The sequence below is a fragment of the Carcharodon carcharias genome, chromosome 10 (genome assembly GCF_017639515.1).
Source record: "Carcharodon carcharias isolate sCarCar2 chromosome 10, sCarCar2.pri, whole genome shotgun sequence".
Taxonomy (NCBI): domain Eukaryota; kingdom Metazoa; phylum Chordata; class Chondrichthyes; order Lamniformes; family Lamnidae; genus Carcharodon; species Carcharodon carcharias.
The window spans coordinates 80,404,512-80,428,037 of NC_054476.1; the positions used below are offsets into that span (position 1 = coordinate 80,404,512).

General features: G+C 41.5%; 1 protein-coding gene across 4 annotated transcripts in view; it reads right to left on the minus strand.

The window, feature by feature from the left end:
• Positions 1–22,772, minus strand: part of syt13 (synaptotagmin XIII) — a 61,321-nt gene extending 38,549 nt beyond the window's left edge. Inside the window, exons 1-7 of one of the 4 annotated variants that reach the window (XM_041197032.1) lie at positions 22,418–22,432; positions 18,896–18,974; positions 15,142–15,364; positions 10,786–10,920; positions 8,567–8,877; positions 7,060–7,183; positions 2,435–4,190 (exon numbers count right to left, since the gene is read on the minus strand). In XM_041197032.1, the coding sequence (XP_041052966.1) occupies positions 3,886–4,190; positions 7,060–7,183; positions 8,567–8,877; positions 10,786–10,920; positions 15,142–15,364; positions 18,896–18,907 (1,110 nt within the window). In that variant the 5' untranslated portion in view covers positions 18,908–18,974; positions 22,418–22,432 and the 3' untranslated portion in view covers positions 2,435–3,885. Of the gene's footprint in view, positions 1–2,434; positions 4,191–7,059; positions 7,184–8,566; positions 8,878–10,785; positions 10,921–15,141; positions 15,365–18,895; positions 18,975–21,181; positions 21,418–22,417 lie in introns of those variants that run through there. The other 3 variants (XM_041197033.1, XM_041197034.1, XM_041197031.1) reach the window with 3 other exon arrangements.
• Between the last annotated feature and the right edge of the window lie 754 nt (positions 22,773–23,526).

The following is a 23,526-nucleotide window of genomic DNA, read 5'->3' on the forward strand; positions in this document are numbered from 1 at the left end:
ATATAAATACTGTGGCTACAAGAGCAAGTCAGAGGCTAGGAATCATATGAAGAGCAACTCACCTCCTGACTCCCCAAAGCCTGTCCACCATCTACAAGGCATAAGTCAGGAGTGTGATGGAATACTCCCCACTTGCCTGGATGAGTGCAGCTCCTACAACACTCAAGAAGCTGGACACCATCCAGGACAAAGCAATCTGCTTGATTGGCACCACATCCACAAACATTCACTCCCTCCACCACCGATGCACAGTAGCAACAGTGTGTACCATCTGCAAGATGCACTGCAGGAATTCACCAAGGCTCCTTAGACAGCACCTTCCAAACCCACGACCACTGCCACCTAGAAGGACAAGGGCAGCAGATAGATGGGAACACCACCACCTGGAAGTTCCCCTCCAAGTCACTCACCATCCTGACTTGGAAATATATCGCCGTTCCTTCACTGTTGTTGGGTCAAAACCCAAGAACTCCCTTCCTAACAGCAATGTGTGTACACCTACACCACATGGACTGCAGCAGTTCAAGAAGGCAGCTCACCATCACCTTCTCAAGAGCAACTAGGGATGGGCAATAAATGCTGACCCAGCCAGCGACACCCGCATCCTGTGAATGAATAAAAAAACTGTTGCTAAAACTACTGTTAATTTTGAATCTCAGATCCATAACTTTAGAAAATACCAACATTAAGAGCAATAGGGCAGTTGTTAGAAGGAACAGGAGATTAACCTTCTTAATGATTATTGAACATGACCAGATTATCAAGAAGCAAAAGTGGTCTAATTGAAAAAGCTTAAAAAGATCACTGAATCACAGAATTTTAGTTGCACAGAAGGAGGCCATTTAGCCCATCGTGTCTGCACCAGCTCTCCAAATGAGCATTATGACCTAGTGCCATTGCCCCGCCTTTTTCTCATGCTCCTGCACATTGCTTCTATTCAAATAATCACCTAATGCCCTCCTGAATGCCTCGATTGAACCTGCCTCCACCACACTTTCAGGCAATGCATTCCAGACCTGACCCACTCGTTATGCGAAAAAGCTTTCTCATGTCACATGTGTTTCTTTTGCAAATCACTTTAAATCTGTGCCCTCTCATTCTTGATCCTTTTATGAGTGGGTACAGTTTCTCCCTATCTACTCTGTCCAACCCCTTCATGATTTTGAACATCTCTATCAAATCTTCTCTTAGCCGCCTTCTGTCCAAGGAGAACAGTCCCAACTCCTCCAATCTATCCTCATAGCTGAAGTTTCTCATCCCTGGAACCATTCTTGTAAACCTCTTCTGTACTCTCTCCAATGTGTTCACATCCTTCCTATAATGTGATTCATATGATATAGATGGTTCAGAGCGTCAGATGGATAATGGAAGAAACACCATCAGGTACTTAAGAACTAGAGTAGCTCATTCTGCTCTTCCAGCCTGTTTCACCATTCAATTAGATCATGGTTGATCTGTACCTGAACTCTATTTACCCATCTTTGTTGCATACCCCTTAATACTCTTCAATCTCTGTCTTCAAAATTTTAATTGACCCAGCATCCACAGCATTTTGGAGGTATGATTTCCAGAATTCCAGTATCCTTTGTGTGGAAGAAATGCTTCCTCACTTCACTCCTAATCGGTCTTGCTCCAATTCAAATTATGGTGTTTTGTCGTAAATTCCCCTCCTGGAGGAAATAATTTCTTTGTATCTAACCTATCAAATCCCTACATCATTTAAATACCTCAGTTAGATAATCTGTCAACTTTCTACAAACACAGCTATGTTTATGCGATTTTATAATTGAATTCTTTAAGCCATTGTATCATTCTGGTGAACACATTCTAAGGCCAGCATATCCTTCATAAGGTTTGATGTTCAAAACTGAATGCAGCGCTCCCAAGAGGGTCTGACCAAGCTTTCCTCACTTTTGAATTCATGCATTCTTGAGATAAAGGCCTACATTTGATTAGGCTTTTTAGTTAATTTTTGTGACTATGTACTGGCTTTTAATGATTTCTGAACATGGACATCTTCGCTGCCCCACAGCTCTTAGTCCAGAGAGCGGAAAATGCAACAGGCTTGCCGTGGATAAAACTTGATGCTGATCAGAATATTCAAAGAGAATGAATAATGAAGGAATGTTGCTTGCCACTGCACCATGCAGCGGCCACAATGTAACACGCTGGTTCCTATGTAACACAATGTTCAGTCCATGTAGGTTTCCCTAAGTAATGTGCTATTCCGTTAATAAACGCCCCCTTGGTCAGTCAATACAGATATGTTGTGTAATGCACTGCTCAATGTCACTCAGCGACATAATAATGTTAACTGGGAACTCCATGGCAGATATCCAATATATATGTCAGTCCAAAGAGCATGGTGATCAAATGGATATGATTTCAGAGCATATGAACATGACTGTGTCCTAATAATCTGAAGCATGAAAGGTTACTGTGCTCCTGAGTTCAATTATTTTGAAGAGTTGAAGGTTAACATAACACCCAATATTGAAGTTGTAACAAAAACGTTAAGAATTTCTTTCCATTAGTATTGTCTTGCTTCCCTCTAATAAAAATTGGCAAGAACAGAACTTAAATTTTGGAAGTAAACTTTGAATAATAATAGTTGAACATTTCTGGTACTCATGTGACCAAAGCACAATGATATGAAATGAAGCATGTCAGCACATACTGTACTATATTTTTACAGTACAGATACATTCTGATAAGGCTACAACCACTTGTCAAAGGAACATTTTGCTTGGATGATTTTGTTGATCAGGAATTCAGCACATCAGGAACTGCAGCCAGGAAAGCCCAGTTTGTTTTAACACCACATTGCACATGGATTGGACTACTAATTGACTGAGTCACTAGGCCTGTAACAATCTGCTTCACCAAAGCCTACAAACAGATTCCATATATATCAATGGTGCATTTTACAATGTATTCATTTTTATAATAAGCTTTTCTGCTGAAATTTTAGATGTGGTCACATGACAGGTTACCAAGGCTAAGTTTTAAATAGTTTTCAGTTGAAACTAAAAACAAAATTGGACAAGTATGTGTGAGACCCTTCAACTGATGCAGTAATGAATTGTCACCTGAATCAAATTATAACATTACATTTTTACCATAAAATAGGACTTTGAAATTAGATGGTATTGCAAATTGGGTGCAGGAACTGATCTGTGCACTGGAATGGGTAAGCCCATAGCCACCTGATAATGGGCCTCTTATACTTGGGAACAGTCAGCTGCAGAAACCTGTTGGGCATTCATGGTCAGCTCACCAGAGAAAAGAAATTTAGTTGCGACCCAGCACATTACAGGCAGTGGTCCTCAGGTATGTTTGAAGAGACATGGGGAAGTGAGGGTGAGGAAGTAGGTAGGGACAGAGGAAAGTAGCAATCAGAAGGAGGCAAATTGAGAGAGACAGAGGCAATCAGGAGGGGGTTTAAGCAGTGACTGGCAATGGTCATCTCACTATAGTGGACTGTAGTAGGACAATCACTCCTGTACATTCTGGCGCCACATTCAGATAAGCATTTATCAACAAAATTACCTTTATGGTGGCAGCCTTCAGTGGTCCCTTTAAGAACAGTTAGTTAGCCTGCATGTAGGGCATATTTTCTTGAGTTCAGGGAATCCCAATCTTAAAACGAGGCGGTCAATAGGCCCCAAATTGCATAATCAAAGGATCTAAAAAAAACATGTTTCAAACATGGGCTCCATGTGCCTCTTTGTTCATGCATTTACTAATAAGGCAGTGCATTTTCAGTGTGTAATGAGCTCACTTGTTGCTTGAAAAGTGGGCCCAGCACTATTGAATTTCTAGGCCAATAGTTCAGGAAAAGGGAGCTAGGTATTTGCCAGTAAATGAGGTGGAGCAGGAAGGGGATTATGCATGCAGTTTATGCCACATTGCAATCTGTTTCCTGGGCTTGTTTAGCATTTCCTGCCAGTGACTTAACTCTAAATTGTTGGAATTCAGACCCAGGCTACATTTGCCAAGTAAGTGGTTTTGCCCCGTCCAGTCCTTGTTCAACATCTCCAGCTCAAGGCAGGATTTAGACAGCAGCTCATAGGGCACCTCGAACATTATCATCTCATTCCAGACTGGATTTATCTTGTGCTTCACATGCCTAGTATGTTTTTTCTTCAGCTTCAAGGACTGGTGCAATAGGGTGAGCTTGACTGATATATCTGTAAGAAATAAATCACAAATGACTAGAGCAGAGGCTGGGTAACAAACTCTCTAACTATATATTACTGCCCTTAAGCTAACGCAAGAGTAACTTGAAGTTGGACCTTTGTCATGATATTCCCTTTACAATGGTGCTTTTAAGAATCAAAACATGTTGTCATTTGACAGGTTATTTTCTGAATATTGTCTAAAAAGTGAATGCCAATGACGTAACCTGGGAAACTCATTTGGTCCTGGCCAATATTTATCCCTCAACCAACAACAACGAAACAGATTATCTTGTCATTATTAAGTTGATGTTTGTAAGATCTTGCTGTACACAAATTGACTGATGTGTTTCCTACATTACAATTGAGACCTCCTGAAATCATTAAAGGAGCTGCAGATAGGCATGCCTTTATTTCGTGGGTTAAAAGTCACCTCCCTCTACTGGCTGAATGAATCCTTAATGAAGCGAGTATGTGGCACCACCAACCCAATCCCTAGTGCACAAAGTAATGTAACTTAAAGTGCAGTGGTAATCTCACAGAGGTCACAGGGACCAAAGCATCACAGAAGCAGTCTTCTAAATTGGTCTAAAGTGTGTCAATGGAACAGAGCTGATGTACCCTTACTCTGAATGTGGGTATACCACATCTAACAATGAACGTGACATCAGGAGCAGGAAGTAAAAATGATGTGCCAATTCCCAAAACTGTCTCCCCTCATATATAGACAAAAAAATGCTGGAAATACTTAATAGATCTGAGAGAGAAACAGAGTTAACATTTCAGGTCCATGATAGGACTGATGAAATCTGGTGATAGGTCACAGACCTGCTACATACTGGCCTAGATTTTCGCAGAGTCAGGCTGAATCTGCAGGCGTTTAAAAATTGGCAGAATTCATGCTCCCATTTCCAGTGCCAGCAATATTTGTGTGGGTGCAGTTAGCGAGCCCATAACCTGCACTCCCAATCTGGCCGGCTCTTTTTTGGGGTTGGCATCTCATACCCCACTGGAAATTTCATGGAGGTAGGCCAGCTTCTAGATGACTTGTGGTTCACAGCCCCTCTGAGAAGTCATGAGCCATAGTCTGAATTCAGGAATCTTTTAAAAGGTATGTTTAAAAAGGTCTTAACCATGCCCCTGCCATGCCTTTCATGGTCCTTCCATGCACCCTCATCCTGTATGCACTATGTATAGAAGTGCCAATCAGACAGAGCCATAGTATCAATGACAGAAGCTTTCCCTTGCTTCAGACCTCAATCATATCCAAATCAACATATAGACATTGACAAAACAGAACAAAGAAAGGATATCTTATTATAACCTCATAACAATGCCAATCAAAGCAAACACTCAATTTCTACCTGTTGTAACAGAACCCCTGCTGGGCTAATCCATTAGTGAGTCTTGGAGCTCAGCCAAACATTCATAATAAAGCTACTTGGGAATTGTAAGAAGAGAGACAGATGGCCACCCACACCAGTGCAAAAATTGCATGTGACAAGGGCTCTTTATATTGAGATGAGTGTGCCAAGTCAGAAAATTTCCTACTTGAGCGAGCCACCTAGATAGCAAAAATTAATTGTTTCTCTCTCCAGAGATGCTACTAGACCTACTGAGTATTTCCAGCATTTTCTGTTTTTATATCAGATTTCCAGCATCTTCAGTACTTTGCTTTTTTATTACTATTACCCCTCTCTTGGGTAAACACACATCACTCATAAGTTCAGGTATTAAAGACCCTTTGACCTATTCGATCTCATTCTTCTAAATGCCAACCCTACGACTTTTAACATCCACCTGAACTGGTAGATATAAATATCTCATATAAAGGGCATCTCTTATGAAGGACAAGTCTTCTAATAGTACTGCAATGGAGTATTTAGCCTAGATGGTGCACTCAAGTCATGGGGCAGACCTAAAACCTATAACTAGAATCAAGAGTGTGGTCGACACTACAATACACTACATACTGAAGGCACGCATTTTAATTCTTGTATATTCTGCCCAAATTGAATTTTTGCATGTACTTAATTTGATTTATGCTGTTGCTGGGCGGGAATGTTTTGAGCTTCCCTGCACCAATTTATTTAATTTGTTATTGGAGAGTAAGGGCTCTTTTATAACAGGGCCCTGTTGACAAGTTAGAAACAAATTGAACACAAAATGAGAAATGGTCAAATGCACCAAGGATTAATAATGCAGCAGCAGCAGCTATCATTTTGCAAATACATTGATAATGGAGCCACCGCCTAGCAGCATTGGCATGAATTTTGTGACTGGGTATTTTCAGGTCTGATCTTTAAAATTGCCTTCCAGTCTGATCTGCCAAAAGATACCAGGGTATCTTCTGTCAGATGTAGGGATGGCACACTCCACTTTAACGGAGGCAAGATTCTTCCACCTGCTCTGCTTCACTACAAGTTTGACTCCCATAGGCCAACCAATGCTGATGGCAGATTGTAAAACATCAGAAATTATAAAGCAGCAACAACTTTTATTGCAAATATAGAAAAACACTGGGCATGGGTGGAATGCACATATTCTGGAACAGTTGAAGGATAGGCATTGAGGCCAGTGTGATGGCACAAGGTGTTATGATAACTGTCTGATTTAAGTTTGCATCTGAGCAGGAAGCACCTGAAGAGACCACGGGCAGAGGCCACATCTGAAGAGACAGTACTGAGCACACCACTAGAACAACCATCAGGATAATTGGTATCAGACTATTCATCATTAGCGCAATCAGAGGACAGGTCATGACATGATGCATGGAGCTTTACACAAAGAATAAATGGGCTAATTCTTGAAATACGGCATAAGAATGCTTTTTTAAAACGAGTATACACATGCATATCTATATGCATTGACTGTCTTTTACCTATCAGATCTTTCAGCTTATCTAAGTTTAAGTGTCGTGCCTTCATAACAACAATAATCAAACGGTTGGCAGCCGGGAGGTAGTTGATGGAAAGCAAAATCTCACCAGGCGATGTTACAGAGTCCTAGAAAACAAATCACTGGTGACAATTCGAAAAAATCTTAAACATCAGGTCTAGCTGCTCCCCAGAGCAAATTCTCCTCTTGTCAAATCAATTTTACCTAGGTACATTAGGACAAAAATCACATTGTAATTCCAATGAAATGTGTTAAATATAGATTAGGCAGCTCAATGGAGCTACACTTAGTCACTCTTCAATTGAATTTCTGAGCATTGAACTGCCCTATAATTTGAAAACGGAACAGAGCTTCTCACACAGATTCCGGTTTTATCTCAGACCTATAAACACTTCAGAATCACATGCAATTGAACGCAAGCTAATTGGATTTTCATCAGTCCTATTTAGAGAAAGAGAGAAAAACATGTTTACAGGTCCCATATGCCCAGGGCAAGATTTTATACCCCCATTATTTTTAAACAGAATTTGAAAGGGTAATTTTATGCACTAGGCAAAAATATAATCAAGGGTCATAAAAGTAGATTTATTGTCTACAGCTGAATACCTAAAACCCATATGATTCCTGAACGCCCTTTAACAAGTTGTTGAGGGTGTGAATTCCTTATTCAAAGTCATGCTGCTGCTCGAGACTGTGACAACGGCAAGACAGACTTCTCTGAAAAAGTTGGGGAGGTGGGATGGAATAATCAACTCCGTGCACTGCACTCACTCACCTCCTACAGGAAGGCGGCTGGGGACCAATGAAGGATTCGCTACAAATGTGTTGCAAAAAGGTGAAGGTCTCAGAGCAGCTTTGCAGCCTGTCTTCTAGGCTGGAATTGGAGCATAACATGGAGAGACCATAATATCTGGTCAACGGAAACACACCTTAGGCTTCAAGTTTTTTTCCCCCCACCAGTGTATTGGTTTGTGCGTTGAACACTGCCTCATTGAACTGTTGCAAGTGAGAGCTGAACCTGTTTCTGGTTGGAATAGAGATCACCTAGTAAAAAAGGTAAGCACAGTGTGACATTAATCAGGGCCCACGTGTACAGTGACACACAGTGTGACAGCTGTTTATAGTGGGCTGAATGGACCAGAGGCTTTTTTTCTGTCTGTCCTTGTTTTTATAAAGAAAGACAAGAGATGGCTAAGGAAACACTGGTAAATGTAGAGACAGCATATCCTTTTATAACATTTAGCATTACAGTACTAGGCAATTCAATGGCTTTCATTTTCTCTTTAAAAAAAAATCTTCATAAAATCAAGATACATTTCCACAACCTACAAATACTTCTGCTTTGCCTGACTAGTCCCATTAATGATTCAGAAGCTGAGCTGCCTTGCAGCATCCACTTATGTAGATCTATGTTGTCCCAGGGCCTCATAATGGCACGCATTGCAATCTCAGTGAGCAAGCTGAACTGAGGAGAAGGAAGAAAAAGATACCTTTTTAGGGGCCTTCAGATTGATCCAAGAATTGGTTCTTACATCCACAAATACATCAGATAAGTTGAGTTGTCCTTCCCCCAAACAGTTTTGTCTGGAATACTTATCACAGCTGTAGACAGCCAGTGTTAAAGTCCCCTCCTCCACATGTTCCTCTGAGATTGGCAATACCACAGTCTCCTGCCAAACTGGGTATAAGGTCTTAGTTTGGTTGGAGGTCTCAGCTTCGGTCTTCCCCAGTTTTGTGACCAAGGTGCCTACCACATAGATGTCGCAGTAGTTCATATTTTCCACCGTATCTGCATACTGGGCTGGAGAACAATGAGAGAAAGTTAAGGGACTAGAGATGAATTTAGAATCTGAACTGGTGGCAGCAATATTACTTTGTACCATATTTAATGAATGAAGACACATACCGTGGGGTGTCATCACCACTGAGAATGGCTTTACACGAAGTGAAACCAGGTGCTATAATAGTCACTAGCATGGTGGAAGGTTTTTGGGGTCTCAGCTTTTTCAAATTTCTCCATTTTACCAGTATTTACCAATATACTAAATAAAGAAGCCAGATTTAAAGTTACAAATGACAGCCTGTGTTGAAGGAACAAGAGACGTGGCAAAGAAAACCAAAATTCAGAATAGTGTTTGCAATGCAAAATGTGTGTTGGAATCCTCACATGCAGCCTTAGTGAGGTTCTAGGCCACTAATTCAAGACTTTAATATCCTTCACCAAAGATAATTCATTGCAACCACCTTGCTGTGGTAGAATATGAATCAGCCTCAGGAGGTTGGAGCTGTGAATGTTAAGGGTGACATGATAGGTGCCTTTCAAGTTTTGAAGGATTATAAAGGGTAAGTGTTAATAGACAGTTTTCACTGATCGGTGGAATAATGGGGGGTTTATTTACAAAGAGGGTGATTAGGAAGTACAATTCTCTACCACACAATGTTGTTGGAACAGAGTTTGTAAAAGAGGTATCTGAAAAGACGAAGGTAAATGAGGAGTGAGAAAGGACATACGATTAGATGAGGTGACATATATGAAGTAAACCACCAGCCCAGACCTGAATGCCCAAACACCAGCACAGACTTGAATACCCAAATGGCCTAGCTCTGTTTGCGTTTCTATGATCTTACCTGATTGCTTTTATGGGACCTTGCTGCACACAAATTGACAATCATGTTTGACAACAAAACAACCGTTCAAAAGTCATTTATTGTCTTTCAGGCACATTGGGACACCCTGCCGATGAGAAAGGTGCTATAGAAAATACAAAGTACATCCATCCTAATTTCTTTTCCTCAGAATGCTGAAGGAAATCAAAGGGAGAGAGAATGCTGGGATACCCATATACATCTCTTATGCCTGACTCAGAGTAACACTGGTGGAGATGTTGGGTCAGTTCACTGGTCTATCCTTTCACAAGCAGCTGGCACAAGGATACTAAGGAATGGAAGAAAATGGAAATGTAGAAGGAGTTACAATGACTATTCTGTGAACCACAGTGGGTGGGGGAGCAGGAAATCACAGTGCTGAAGTAGCCTATCATAGCACTGTTATTTACAAATGGTAAATCACGTACACCAAGGTGACTGGAGTGATTGGAGACTCCACCACATCTGTGACAGTTCTGGAACAATGGGAAGCTGTTCCCTAAAGCAGACATTAGTCCAAAATGTTCTTGATATGGGCATGCCTCAGATCATTATTGCTGTTAGATAGAGTTTGCGAGCAATGATTGAAATTGAAGAAGGCTGTAAGAGTGACAGATCCACACATACGGTGCCATGACAATATTGGCACTGTGAATTTCTGAATGGCAAGTTCCCCATCTCAGTCATAGCAGGAATGGGGAGGCGAGATGGGCAGAGGCTAGACAGACAATGCTGGATTGTGCACTCATGTTGATGGACGGCAACCTAAAGAAGAGGAAAGAAAATGAAACTTTAAAAATATTCTTTATCCCAACTGATTATATACGTGTCACTGTGGGGACAATTAATTGGACTGTGTGTAAAATTGTGTCTGGGATTTACTAACAGGCAATATAGCAATATCATCAACAGCATTCATATTACTGGTCACATTACTACACATAATTGCTTCATTATGGTAGGTAATAGCAAAACACTCAGCCCCTCCAGTACCATGTAATTATTACTTTGGCAACAACCTCCTTTATACTGTGCTGTTAATAGTATTGAACCAATGTTGAACCTTTAATAATGGTGAGATGCAGTTCCGACTTCTGGTAGTTATATTTCATTGCATAGTGCAATTTCACAGTCGCCATCCAATCCTCGGATATTTCGTTCTCCAGATCATATGATAGGGGAACAGCATCAACAGCAGCTGACATTTAATCAGAAAGAAGGAATAGTAGTGAGCTGTGGTTCAGATAAAGTATGAGGAAAAGTTTCTAACACAACATGACCACCGGTTCGCCCACTATTAACTATTTCACCAGTCACCTCCAAACCCAGTATTTTATCCTTCGAGTTCGTATATCACGAACTGTGATACTTTTGCAATTGATTAAAATTCTATAAAGTCCTACATCATGGCCTAATACCATCTGAAGTTTTACCTGTTAAACTGATCTCTAAGACATTATATGACAGGTCAAAATCTTATGAAGTTTATCTCACGCTAATAATTACCCAAACAGGGTAACTACTTAATATCACAGAGGGCTGCCCTTACACAGAACATTTACATATAGACTCACCTCTGAATAAAACATAGGAAGGATCACTCCTACCTACATTTAGGTTAGTTTATTTCACATAAGTGTTAATGCTGTGCCTTGTCTGAGTAAAGGATAAGAACATAAGAAATAGGAAGATTGGGCTATTTGGTCCCTCAAGCCCACTCTGTCTTGTTTTTTGTTTCAATGATGCACACAGGCTGTCAACATTGTAGCTGAGCTAACTTTATTTTTAACACATTTTCCTAACATAAACACATATCTGCAGTAATTGATTTCTATCTATAGGTCCCAACATGTACTATCTGACCATCAACTCCCAGGTCAGGTGACCTCCATATCTAGTACGGAGTACTGTATAGTATCTAATATTGGAATCCACTACCACAATCAACAATTATCATAACATAGTAAGGAGACTGAAACTGCAGTGCTCTAGGTACCTTCTCACTAATGTCCTGTAAAGCTGTAGCAAGGCTTCTCTATTTTATACCCCATTTCCCTTGCAATAAAGGATAATATTCCATTTGCCTTCCTAATTATTTCCTGTACTTGCATGCTAACATTTTGTGATTCATGTATGAAGATATGCAGATCCCTCTATCCCACAGAATTCTGCAGTCTATCTCCTGCTTTTCTATTCTTTCCAAAGTGGACAACCTCACATTTTCCTACATTATACTCCATCTGCCAATTTTTTGCCCACTCATTTGGCCTATCTATATCCCTTTGCAGACTCTGAGTCCTCCTCACTTGATTTCCTTATTTTCCTATTTGATCGTCAGCAAATTTGGCTACAAAACATTTGATCCTTTCAATGTCAATAGAGGTGGTAAATAGTTGAGGCCCCAGCACTGATCCCTGTGGCACTCCATTGGTTGCAGTTTGCAAACCTGACAATCATGGCATTTATCCCGACTGTTTCCTGTTCATTTGTCAATCCTCTATCCATGCTAATACCATGAGTTCTTATCTTGTCCAGTAACCATTTATATGACACCTTATTGAGGGTCTTTTGGAAATCAAAATACACTACATTTACCAGTTCCCTTTCATCCAACCTGCTTGTTACATCCTCAAAAGAACTGATAAATTAGTCAAATACAATTTCCCTTTCATAAAACCATGTTGACTGTGCCAGATTTTATTGTGATTTTCTAAATGTCCTGCGGATTCCTTAGGACAGATGTTTTCTGCTTTCTGTATTTTGTATCTGTCTTCACAGCAGAAGAAACAAAAAGCATTCCGATAATAATAGGAGAAAATCATGGGGTAAAAAGGAAAAGAGGAACTTAAAACAATCGCTATCACTAGGGAGAAAAAGTGCTAGGAAAACTAATAGAACTAAAGGCTGATAAGTTCCCTTGACCCTGACCTGCATCCAAGGGTCTTAAAAGAAGTGACTGCTGACATAGTGGATGCATTGGTTGTAATCTTCCAAAATCTCCTAGAGTCTGAAAAGGTCCATGTGGAATGGAAAATTACAAATGTAACACCTCTGTTCAAGAAAGGAGGGAGACCGAAAGCATTTCCTTGTTTCCCATTATTAATTCCCCAGTCTCATCCTCTAAGGGACCAACACTCACCATAGCTACTCTCTTCCTTTTTTATATACACTTGTAGAAGCTCTTGCTGTCTGTTTTTATATTTCTTTCTAGTTCTCTCTCATGCTTCAGTTTGTCCCTCTATTTTTTTTAAGTCATCCTTTGCTGTTGGTGGGTCTGAAACTAGTGTCTTAAATTTAAATAAAGGTAATTGCAAGGATATTGTTAGGAGGCCTATAAACTACCACCAGTGACTTCTTCCCTTTACTTTTTTTTCCACTTCTACCAAACTTAATTCAACTTCTTGATCTTCTGAACCAAGGTCATTTCTCACTACTGTACTTGTTCTTTATTAACAAAGCTATCCCACCTCCTTTTCCTTTCTATCTTTCTGAAATGTCAGATACCCTTGAATATTCAGTTGCAAGCCTTGGTCACTTTGCAACCATGTCTCTGTAATGGAAATCATATCATTTCCATTTATTTCTGGCACTATCAATTCATCCATCTTGTTGCAAGTGCTGTGTGCATTCAAATAAAGAACCTTTAATTTTGCCTTTTTGCCATTTTTCTCTACTCTGACCTTATTTGTTGGTGCACCCTTATGTTTGTACACTATGTACCTTCCTGTCACACTCTGTTTATCATTCCCTGTACCATTACCCTACACTATTGCTTTGTCCTTTGTTGTTAATTTTCTAAATTGCCCCTCTTGTGAACCCTTGCCCACCCATTTAATTTAAATCCTCTACAGTCCTAGTTATACGATCGTAGTGCTATTCAAGTGAAGACCGCCCAAACAGCTCCCTCTTTCCTCAATACTGGTGCCAGTGACCTGTGAATCGAAACCTATTTCTCCCACACCGGCCTTTGAGCCACACGTTCAACTCTTTGGTCTTATTTACCCTATGCCAATATGTTCATGGTTCTGGTAGCTTTGTGGCTCTGCTTTTTAATCTAGTACCTAGCTGTTCATACTCCCTCATCGGAATGTCTTTCTTAGTCCTACCTAAGTTGCTGGTACCCACATGAACCACATCAAGTGGATCCTTCCCCTTCCACTCCAAGTTCCTCTCCAGCCCTTAGATGTCCATAGCCCTGGCACCAGGCAGGCAACACAGCCTTTGGGGCTCAAATTCTCAGCAACAGAGAACAGTGCCTATCCTCCTAAGTATACTGTCCCCTACTACTACATGCCTTCTTACTCTCTCCACTTGAATGGCCCCCTATACCATGGTGCTATGGTCAGTTTGCTCATCCTCCCTGCAGTCCCTGCTCTTATCCAACAAGCTATAAGAATCTCGAACCTGTTGGACACTTGCAAAGGCTGCAGCTCCTCCAGTGCTACCTTTTGGATGCCCATACCTGCCTCACTTGTAGTCATACCCTCCTGTCCCTGACCACGGACAAAATCTGAAGTGCCTATCCTAAGGGGGATGACTGCCTCCTGGAACAAAGTGTCCAGTAACTTTCCCCCTCCATGATGCATCGCAGTGTCCAAAGCTCAGATTCTAGCTCATCAACTCTGAGCCAAAGTCCCTTGAGCTGCAGAATTTACTGCAGATGTTGTTGCTGTGGTGCACATTGGTGTCCACCAGCCCCCGTATGCTACAGCTGCAACACATCATCTGCCCTGCCATCTCTATTGTATTTTATTTAACTAATTAGGGTTTCAAGTTTAGAAATATCACTCAACGATTATTTGTATTTATATCTAACTGGTTAAGGTATAGAATTAGTACAATACGCGCCCAAGTAACATTAATGAAGTCTGTGGCCCAATTTCAAGGCTCCTCGTTTCAGAGTTGAAAATGGGCCTGAAGGAATTTTAACCCCTCTTTAATTTTAACCATGCCTCCCTTCCCAAAAGAAATGCCACCTTCACCTGAACTTCGTCTTCACCGACTTTCTTGAAAACTCAACAAAGATCAGGAATTCAGCACCATGTCAGTACACCAGCAAACTGGGACACTTTTCCGTGACAAAAATTGATCTAGCAAACAACCTTGGGATTAACACGATGCAGCATTTTGTAAAATCTGTTGTACATCGCTTTCTAATTCAGTCAGTACTGTTTCAGTTTAAAAGAAATTTCACCCACTTATAAGACACACCCTAGAATTTATGATAAATCATGACTTTATATACCTGACTTTACACTGGGTGGGGTGTGGCTGTCCCAGCTGTACACCAGATACAAAATAGTCAATCATTTTAGGCAGATTTATAAAACAAAACTGAAAACGATGTTACTATTCTGGCAATGTGTTAAAGCATGGAGAATCCACAGCACTCCATTTGCTCGCGAGCTTCCCACCTTACCATTCTTGGAAACAACAAACAGTTCTTCAGACGAATCCATCATTAAACTGGGTTTGTCAGCCAACAGGGAGGAGGCTGACAGAGGTTCATTTGTTGATCCCACTGCGTAGTCGGTGTAATTAATGAATTCTGGTGATGTTGCTACTGGATCAGGGCCGTAAATTTTTGGTGATGTTAGCCGTGTCCTTGGCTGGACTGGCTTAGTTGTCTTCTTCACTCTAAACTGTGACAGCAATTAAAGAACAAGAGTTGAATTCATCACCTTACATTGCTTATAAGAAATTGAACTTGGAATGTTCTGGCAAGTTTTGGGTATCAGGTGATTTTTGGGCATCTTTTGCACATGTGAACAAGGCTGCTTTCTGCTTACTTCCTTCCCCACTAGTTTCTTTGGTTTGTATAAAGTAGTACCTGAAGATGGGAAGGAGATGATTTGTTGTCCCCAGCTCTGCTATTGGTAGTTAAAAAGCAAATTCATCTCAGTAGCACAGATGAAGGATTTTTTATTATTCACTCAGGGGATATGAGTATCACTGACAAGGTCAGCATTTGTGCCCATCCCTAATTGCCCTTGAGGTGGTGGTAGTGAACTGCATTCTCAAACCGCTGCAGCCCATGTGATGTGGGTAATGTGCTATTAGGGAGGGAGCTTCAGCATTTTGACCCAGTGATGATGAAGGGACAGTGATATATTTTCAAGTCAGGATTCCTTGGAGGGAGGCTTCCAGGTGGTGGTGTTCCAATGCACCTTCTGCCCTTGTCCTTCTAGATGGTGGAAGTCATGGGTTGGAAAGTGCTGTTGGAGGAGGCTTGGTGAGTTGCTGCAGTGCATCATGTAGATAGTACACACTGCTGCCACTGTGCACTGGTGGTGGAGGGAAGGAATGGTTAAGGTGTTGGATAGGGTGTCGAAAGAACATCTTTGTCCTGGATGGTGTCGAGCTGCTTGAGTGTTATTGGAATTGCACTTAAAGCAGGTAATGAAGAATATTCCATCATAATCCTAACTTATGCTATGCAGATGGAGACAGGGAGTCAGGAGGTGAGTTACTCACCACAGAATTCCCAATGTCCGATTTGTTCTTGTTGCTACAGTATTTATATGTCTGGTCTAAATAAGTGTTTGGTCAATGTTAACCCCAGGATGTTGTTGGTGGCGGACTCTGCAATTGTAACACTGTTGAATGTCAAAGAGGGAGATGGTGGTTAGATTCTCTCTCATTGCCGAGCACTTCCATGGCACAAAGGCTTTATCTGCCCAAGTCTGAATGTTGTCCAGGTCTTGCTGCACGTGGGCACGGACTGCTTCAGTATCTGAGGAGTTGCAAATGGGACTGAACATTGTGCAATCATCAGTGAACATCTCCACTTCTGTTCCTATGACGGAGAGAGGAAGCTGAATATGGTTGGGCCTAGGATATTGCCCTGAGGAACTCTTGCAGAGATCTACATAGGGCTGGAATGATTGACATTCAACAACAACAAAAATCTCCCTTTCTGCCAAGTATGACTTCAACCAATGGAGAGATTTCCCCTTGACTGCAACTTTGTTCGGGTCCTTGATACTCAGTCAAATGTTGCCTTGATGTCAAGGACCGGCACTCTCACCTCACCTCTGGAATTCAGATCTTTTGTCCTTATTTGGACCAAGGCTTTAATGAGGTCGGGAGCTGAGTGACCCAGTTGGAAACCAAACTAAGCATTGGTCACAGGCTATTGCAGCATAAGTGCTGCTTGATAGCACTATCAACAACAACTCTGATACTTTGCTGATGATCGAGAGTAGACTGATAGGATGGTAATTGGCTGGATTGGGTTTTTAAGAATTTCTTTCACAGGATGCCAGCATTTATTGCCCATCCCTTGTTGCCCTTTAGAAGGTGCTGAATTGCCTTCTTGAATGCTGCAGAGCATGTGGTGTAGGTATACCCACAATGTTATTGGGGGAAGGGGGGTAGAACCAGGATTTTGACCCAGTGACAGTGAAAGAACAATGATATAGTTCCAAGTCAGGATGGTGTGTGACTTGGAAGGGAGCTTGCAGGTGGTGGTGTTCCCATGCACCTATTGCCCCTGGCCTTCTAGGTGTTAGAGGTTGAGAGTTTGGAAGGTGCTATCAAAAGAATCTTGATGAGTTGTTGCAGTGCATCTTGTAGATGGTACACACTGCTGTCACTGTGCGTCGGTGGCAGAGGAAGTAATTGTTTAAGATGATGGCTGGGGTGCCAATCAAGTGGGCTGTTTTGTCCTAGATGATGTCGAGCTTCTTGAGCGCTGTTGGAGTTGCACTTGTCCAGGCAAGTGGAGGGTATTCGAACACACTCCTGACTTGTGCCTTGTAGATGGTGGACAGGCTTTGGGGAGTCAGGAGGTGAGTTACTCGTTGCAGAATTCCTAGCATCAGACCTGCTCTTGCAGCCACAGTATTTATATGGCCAGTCCAGTTCAGTTTCTGGTCAATGGTAACCCCCAGGAAGTTGATAGTGTGGAATTCAGTGATGGTAATGCCATTGAATGTCAAGGGGACATGGCTAGATTCTCTCCTGTTGGAGATGGTCATTGCTTGGAACTTGTGTGGTGTGAATGTTACTTGCCATTTGTCAGTCCAAGTCTGAATATTGTCCCTGTCTTGCTGCATTTGGACATGGACTACTTCAATATCTGAGTAGTTATGAATGTGCTGAATATTGTACAATTATCAGTGAACATCCCTGCTTCTGATGGAAGATAAGTTATTAATGAAGCAGCTGAAGATGGTTGGGCCTAGGACACTACCCTGAGGAACTTTGCAGTGATGTCCTGGGATTGAGATGATTGACCTCCAGCAACCACAACCATCTTCCTATCTGCTAGGTATGACTTCAATCAGTGGAGAGTTTTCCCCCTGATTCCCATTGACTTCAGTTTTGCAGGGTTCCTTGATGCCACACTTGGCCAAATGTTCGATAGATGTCAAGGGCAGTCACTCTCACATCATCTCTGGAGTTCAGTTTTTTGGTCCATGTTTGGACCAAGGCTGTAATGAGGTTAGGACCTACATGTTCCGATTCTTCTGGACAAGGCATACACGGACAATTTTCCACACTGTTTGATAAATGCTAGTCTTGTAGCTGTACTGGAAAAGCTTGGTTAGGAGCATGGCTATGTTTGAAGCACAGGTCTTCTCTAATACAGCCAGGATGGTATCGGTGTCCATAGCCTTTACCATATCCAATGCTTTCAGCTGTTTCTTGATAGCACATGGAGTGAATTGAATTAGTTGAAGATAGGCATCTATGATGTTGGAAACCTCAGGAGGAGGCAGGGATCGGCACTTCTGGCTGAGGATGGTTGCAAAGGCCTCAACTTTATCTTATATTGTAATTTCAACAGGTTGATAACAGATTTTTAGGTCTGTCTGGTGCTGCTTCTGGCACTTTTCATCAAACTAGGTTTGGTCCCCTGGCTTGATAATAATGGAAGAGTAAAGAACATGCTGGGCCATGAGGTTACAGATTGTAGTGGAGTAAAATTCTACCATTGCTGATGGCCCACAGTGCCACATGGATGCTCCATTTTGATCTTCCACCAACACTGCAATGGACAGGTGGATCTGCGCTTGGTAGGTTGATGAGAATGAGGTCAAGTAGGATTTCCCTCGTGTTTGTCCTCTCATCACCTGCCGCAAGCTCGCTTTGCCATATATGTCCTTCAGGACTCGGCCAGCAATAATGCTACTGAGCCACTCTCGTTGATGGATATTGAAGTCCCCTACCTCAAAGTACATCCTGTGCCCTTGCCATTCAGTGCTTCTTCAACGTTTTGTTCAACACGAAAGAGGACTGATTCATCTGCTGAGGAAGAGCAGTAGGTGGTAATCAGCAGGACGTTTCCTTGCCCATATTTGATGTGATATCATGAGACTTCATGGAGTCCAGAGTCAATGTTAAGGACTTCCAGGGCAACTCCCTCCTCACTGTATAGCACAATGATACCATCTCTGATGGGTCTACCCTGCCAGTAGGACAGGACATACCAAGTCATACCTTACAGCTATTCCTGGGTGAATATGACAATGTCAGGCTGTTGCTCAACAAATCTGGGGGACAGCTATCCCTATTGTGGCACAATTCCTCAGACGTTAGTGAGGATGATTTTGCAGGGATGTCTAGATAAGGTGTGCCTTTGCCATCTCTGGTGCTTAGTTTGATGCCAGGAGGTTCAACTAGTTTTATTCTTATTGATTTTCCCAGCAGTTTGATTGAAATTGCATGGCAAGCCATTCAATTTCAGAGGACAGTTAAAAGCCAACCATATTACTGTGGGTCTTGAGTCACAAACAGGCCAGACTGGGTAAGGATGGCAGATTTCGTTCCCTAAAGGACACTAGTGAACCATGATGGCAATAGGCTGCGACACCATGGGATGCAATACTGTGTATCATGGGATGTACAATGGAGTGCCACGTGATAAGGGAAGGGGCAGCAGTGGTCAAATGATCAGAGACTTTCAGCCAGGAAAGATAAGATAAGCAGAACAATCAGCTGGGGGTAGAGTGCGTATGGTGGGTAATGATGGGGGGGGAGGTTTAGAGCAACTGCAGTGGACAAGGACAGGGACAGAGAGAGAGAGACAGCACCCACTGAGAATAAGGACAAGGAGGGGGACACCCCCTCTGAGAGTAAGGGCATAGGGGAAAGAACAGACCTTGCAGCAGTTAACACTTGATTACATCCACACACACAGACTTTGGGAAGCAGTATGTATTGAGATTGCCCAGCTGAAGATAAGTGGGGTCAAATACAAAAAGCCCATGTGGTCCATTAGTTTCATCCTCTTGAAACCACTGGCCATAAACTAACTGCCCTACTCTGCAATTGACCAAAACATCAGGCAAATCTATCAGAATGTCCAGCCCTGTTAAACCTCTCCCCAATTTACATCAATATTGGCTCAGTTGCCTTTTAGGTATTCCTCCAAAGTTTCATTCCGATTGCAGTCGAAATATTTTAATTATATTTTAGTTTCATTAAAGGCAGTGTCCTAAATCGGAAGCTGCGAGAACAGTTCGTTCTGGAGCTGGTTTTTAAAAGAAAATGTTTCTGGGAACTATTGATGTTCATATTGAGTTAGGGAGCTGTGAAGAAACTTGGGTTTCATTGTATGAACATAAAATTTAATTTCACTGCAGAGCTTCAAGATTTTGGTCCAGCAAATTAGATTTTCAAGTCCATCCTGTTCTATTAAATGTGATTACCCATTGTGCATTAACCTGAGGCAAGCAGATATTGCATACAAGTATCGCGTCTCTGCCTATATCATCTGTCTTGTGAAGAAGACCCACATTAAATTGAAATATAATCATCGAAATTGCCTCATAACTCTAGATGTTATAATGAGAGATAACTGCTCACTGACTGATCTTTGACAGTCTTTCTGTTTTTTGTGCTTACAAATCTAAACTGCTGGTCAGAGGTAGCCTGGAAGAAGAATTTGAAATTGAATATCCTCCTCAGTCACACAAGTACATTTACATTCAGTGAAACTGATGGAAACAGAATAGCAAAGAACTGGAGCCTGAAGGTGATTTATTTTTTTTGTTCATGGGATGTGGGCGTTGTTGGCTAGGCCAGCATTTGTTGCTCATCCCTAATTGCCCATGTTCAGAGCACATTTTTAAGAGTCAACCACATTGCTATGGGTCTGGAATCACATGTAGGCCAGACCAGGTAAACACAGATTTCCTTTCCTAAAGGACATTAGTGAACCAGATGGGTTTTTACAACAATGGGCAATGGTTTTGTGGTCATCATCAAACTTTAGCTCCTTACATCAGATAAATAGACTATGCTGGGTGTAGCTTTGGTGTGAAAGTCTGTACAAGTTTGTATGGGTTTGAGAGGCCTTGAAGTGAAGGCACATGCCTCTGGAACCTTGGGGTGACATTATGAAGGATACACACCCAAAACATCAAACGATGGGCTATTGCTAACACTAAAATTTTCCCTTTTTGCCCATAGGTTAAAATTATCTCACTGAGCAGTGACTAGTTATTACTGACCTTAATGTGAGAGTAAACAATGTATCTGGATTTCCAAAAGACCTTGATAAGGTGCCCCATAATAGACTAATGAATAACGGTCAAAGAATGTAGAGTCGGGGACAAGTGGCAGAATGGATTTCTAGCTGGTTTCAAGACAGAAAGCAGAGAGTAGGAGTAAATTCAGAGTGGCATATATGGGAAGTGGTGTTCCACAAGGATCAGTGCTGGGACCACGGCTGTTCTCAATTGACATTAATGATTTACACTTTGGAATCCAAAATAATATTTCTAAATTTGCAGATGACACCAAATTGGGAGGGGAAAGGGGTGGGGAAATAATCAACTGAGAAGGAATGTAACAAATTCCAGGAGGATATTCATAAACTTGCAAAATGGGCAAATAATTGGCAAATGAAGTTCAACACATAAATATGAGGTAGTACCTTTTGGTGAGAAGAAAAGGCTGCTTATTTATTACTTGGAAGGTGCAAGTCTAGGCAGAGTAGAGGAACAAAGAGATCTCGGCATTCAAATATATCAATCACTAAAAGTTGTGTCACAGGTTAGCAAGGCCAAAAAAAAAAAGAAACCAACCACCAGGCTTCACTTTCACAGGGATACAACTGAAAAGTAGGGAAGTTATGCTAAACCTATATTGAACCTGGAGTATGCATGCAGTTCTGGTCAACATATTATAAAAAGGATATAGAAGCACTGGAGAGGGTGAAGAGAAAATTTACAAGGATGACACTAGAAATGTGTGGGTATACGTATTAGGAAAGGATTGACAGGCTGGGCCTCCTCTCTCTTGGAAGCAAGACGACTGAGGGGTGACTTAATAGATATTTTTAAAATTATGAAAGGCTTTGATAGAGTGGACACAGAGAGAACGTTTCTTCTTGTGGGGAAGAATATCACTCAAGGCCATCAGTATAAGATAAGACCAAAAAATCCAATAGGGAATTCAAAAGAAACTTCCTCACCCAACACTGATGATAATGTGGAACTCGCTACCACAGCGAGTCATTGAAGCAAACAGTGTAAATGTATTAAAGGTGAAGCTTGACAAGTGTATGCGAGAGAAAGGAATAGATGGCTATGATAGTTGATTCAGATGAGGAAAGATGAGAGGAGGCTCAAGGTGAGTATAAACACGGCATAGACAGGTTAGGCCAAGTGGCCTATTTTGGTGCCATATCGATTATATAATAAGCTCACAAGGATGGTTAAAGAAAATGGAAAAATCATACTGACCTCTAGAAGATGCTCTCAAAAAGGTTCAGGTGCAATACCATGCAACTATAATGGGAGCTTTAATTCTGCATTCCACATATGTTATATCTGACAAAGATGAACTGGATGTTAATACTCTTGTGATTTCGCACTCAGTGGGAGTAAAGTTAACTTTTATCAGTGGGAGAAAACAAGTGATAGCAAAGTGGTCAGCTATTTTCACACCTTGAATGATTTTCTTCAAAGGAAAAGAGAATTGAAATTTAAACGGATTTTCAATTTGCTAACTTCTGTTTTATGCCTAAAGTCATCTGAACCACTGGCAAAGGGGAGGGAGGGAAGGAGATATTTGTCTAAGTTACATATTTCCATCTTTTTAAATACCATGCAGATTCATGTCAATCTAGCTACTTAAAAAAGGGGTCTGTTCACAGGTAATTACCCAAAGTGAAAAAAAATGATAACTTCTGCAAAAAATGTAACGAGACAGGAATTTATTATTCTTCCCCAGTTCTGCCCAATATGTATTGTAAAACATTATGGTGATGTGGGAAAGGTTGGATAGACCAGAGGGTCTTTTCCTGCATGTCATTTTATGCTTGCAATATGCTTTTTCACACTTTTTTGACTCGCTTTACCTTGCCACTTGATGGTCTAATCTTAGAAAAAATTATGAACACAGCACTCACCTCATCTTCAGACCCGAATTACAGGGGACACTTTTATTGCTACTGGGGCATTTATTTTACCCAACCTCCTTCAGTTCCAGCTGCCGTTGTGCAGTGCCCTGTTCACAGACCCTGCCTCCTCCTGGTCTTCAGTACAGGTGGCACTGGTGCAGTTGGCAAGAAACAGGCCTTTTGACTTCTTTGTTAGTTTCCAGTTGACATTAATGTTGGCAGGTATTGAATAATATGACATTTTGGTGCCTGGCCATGACTACACTCAGTGTGCATGTTAATCGAACTGTTAGTTATTGAGCCAAAGCTGACATACTTCAAAAAGATTTTTCATTGGATCAATGTTGCTGGCAAGGGCAGCATTTATTGCACTCAGCCAGGCAAGTGGAGAGCTTTCCATCACACTTTTGACTTGTACTTTGTAGATAATGAACAAGCTTTGGGGAGTTA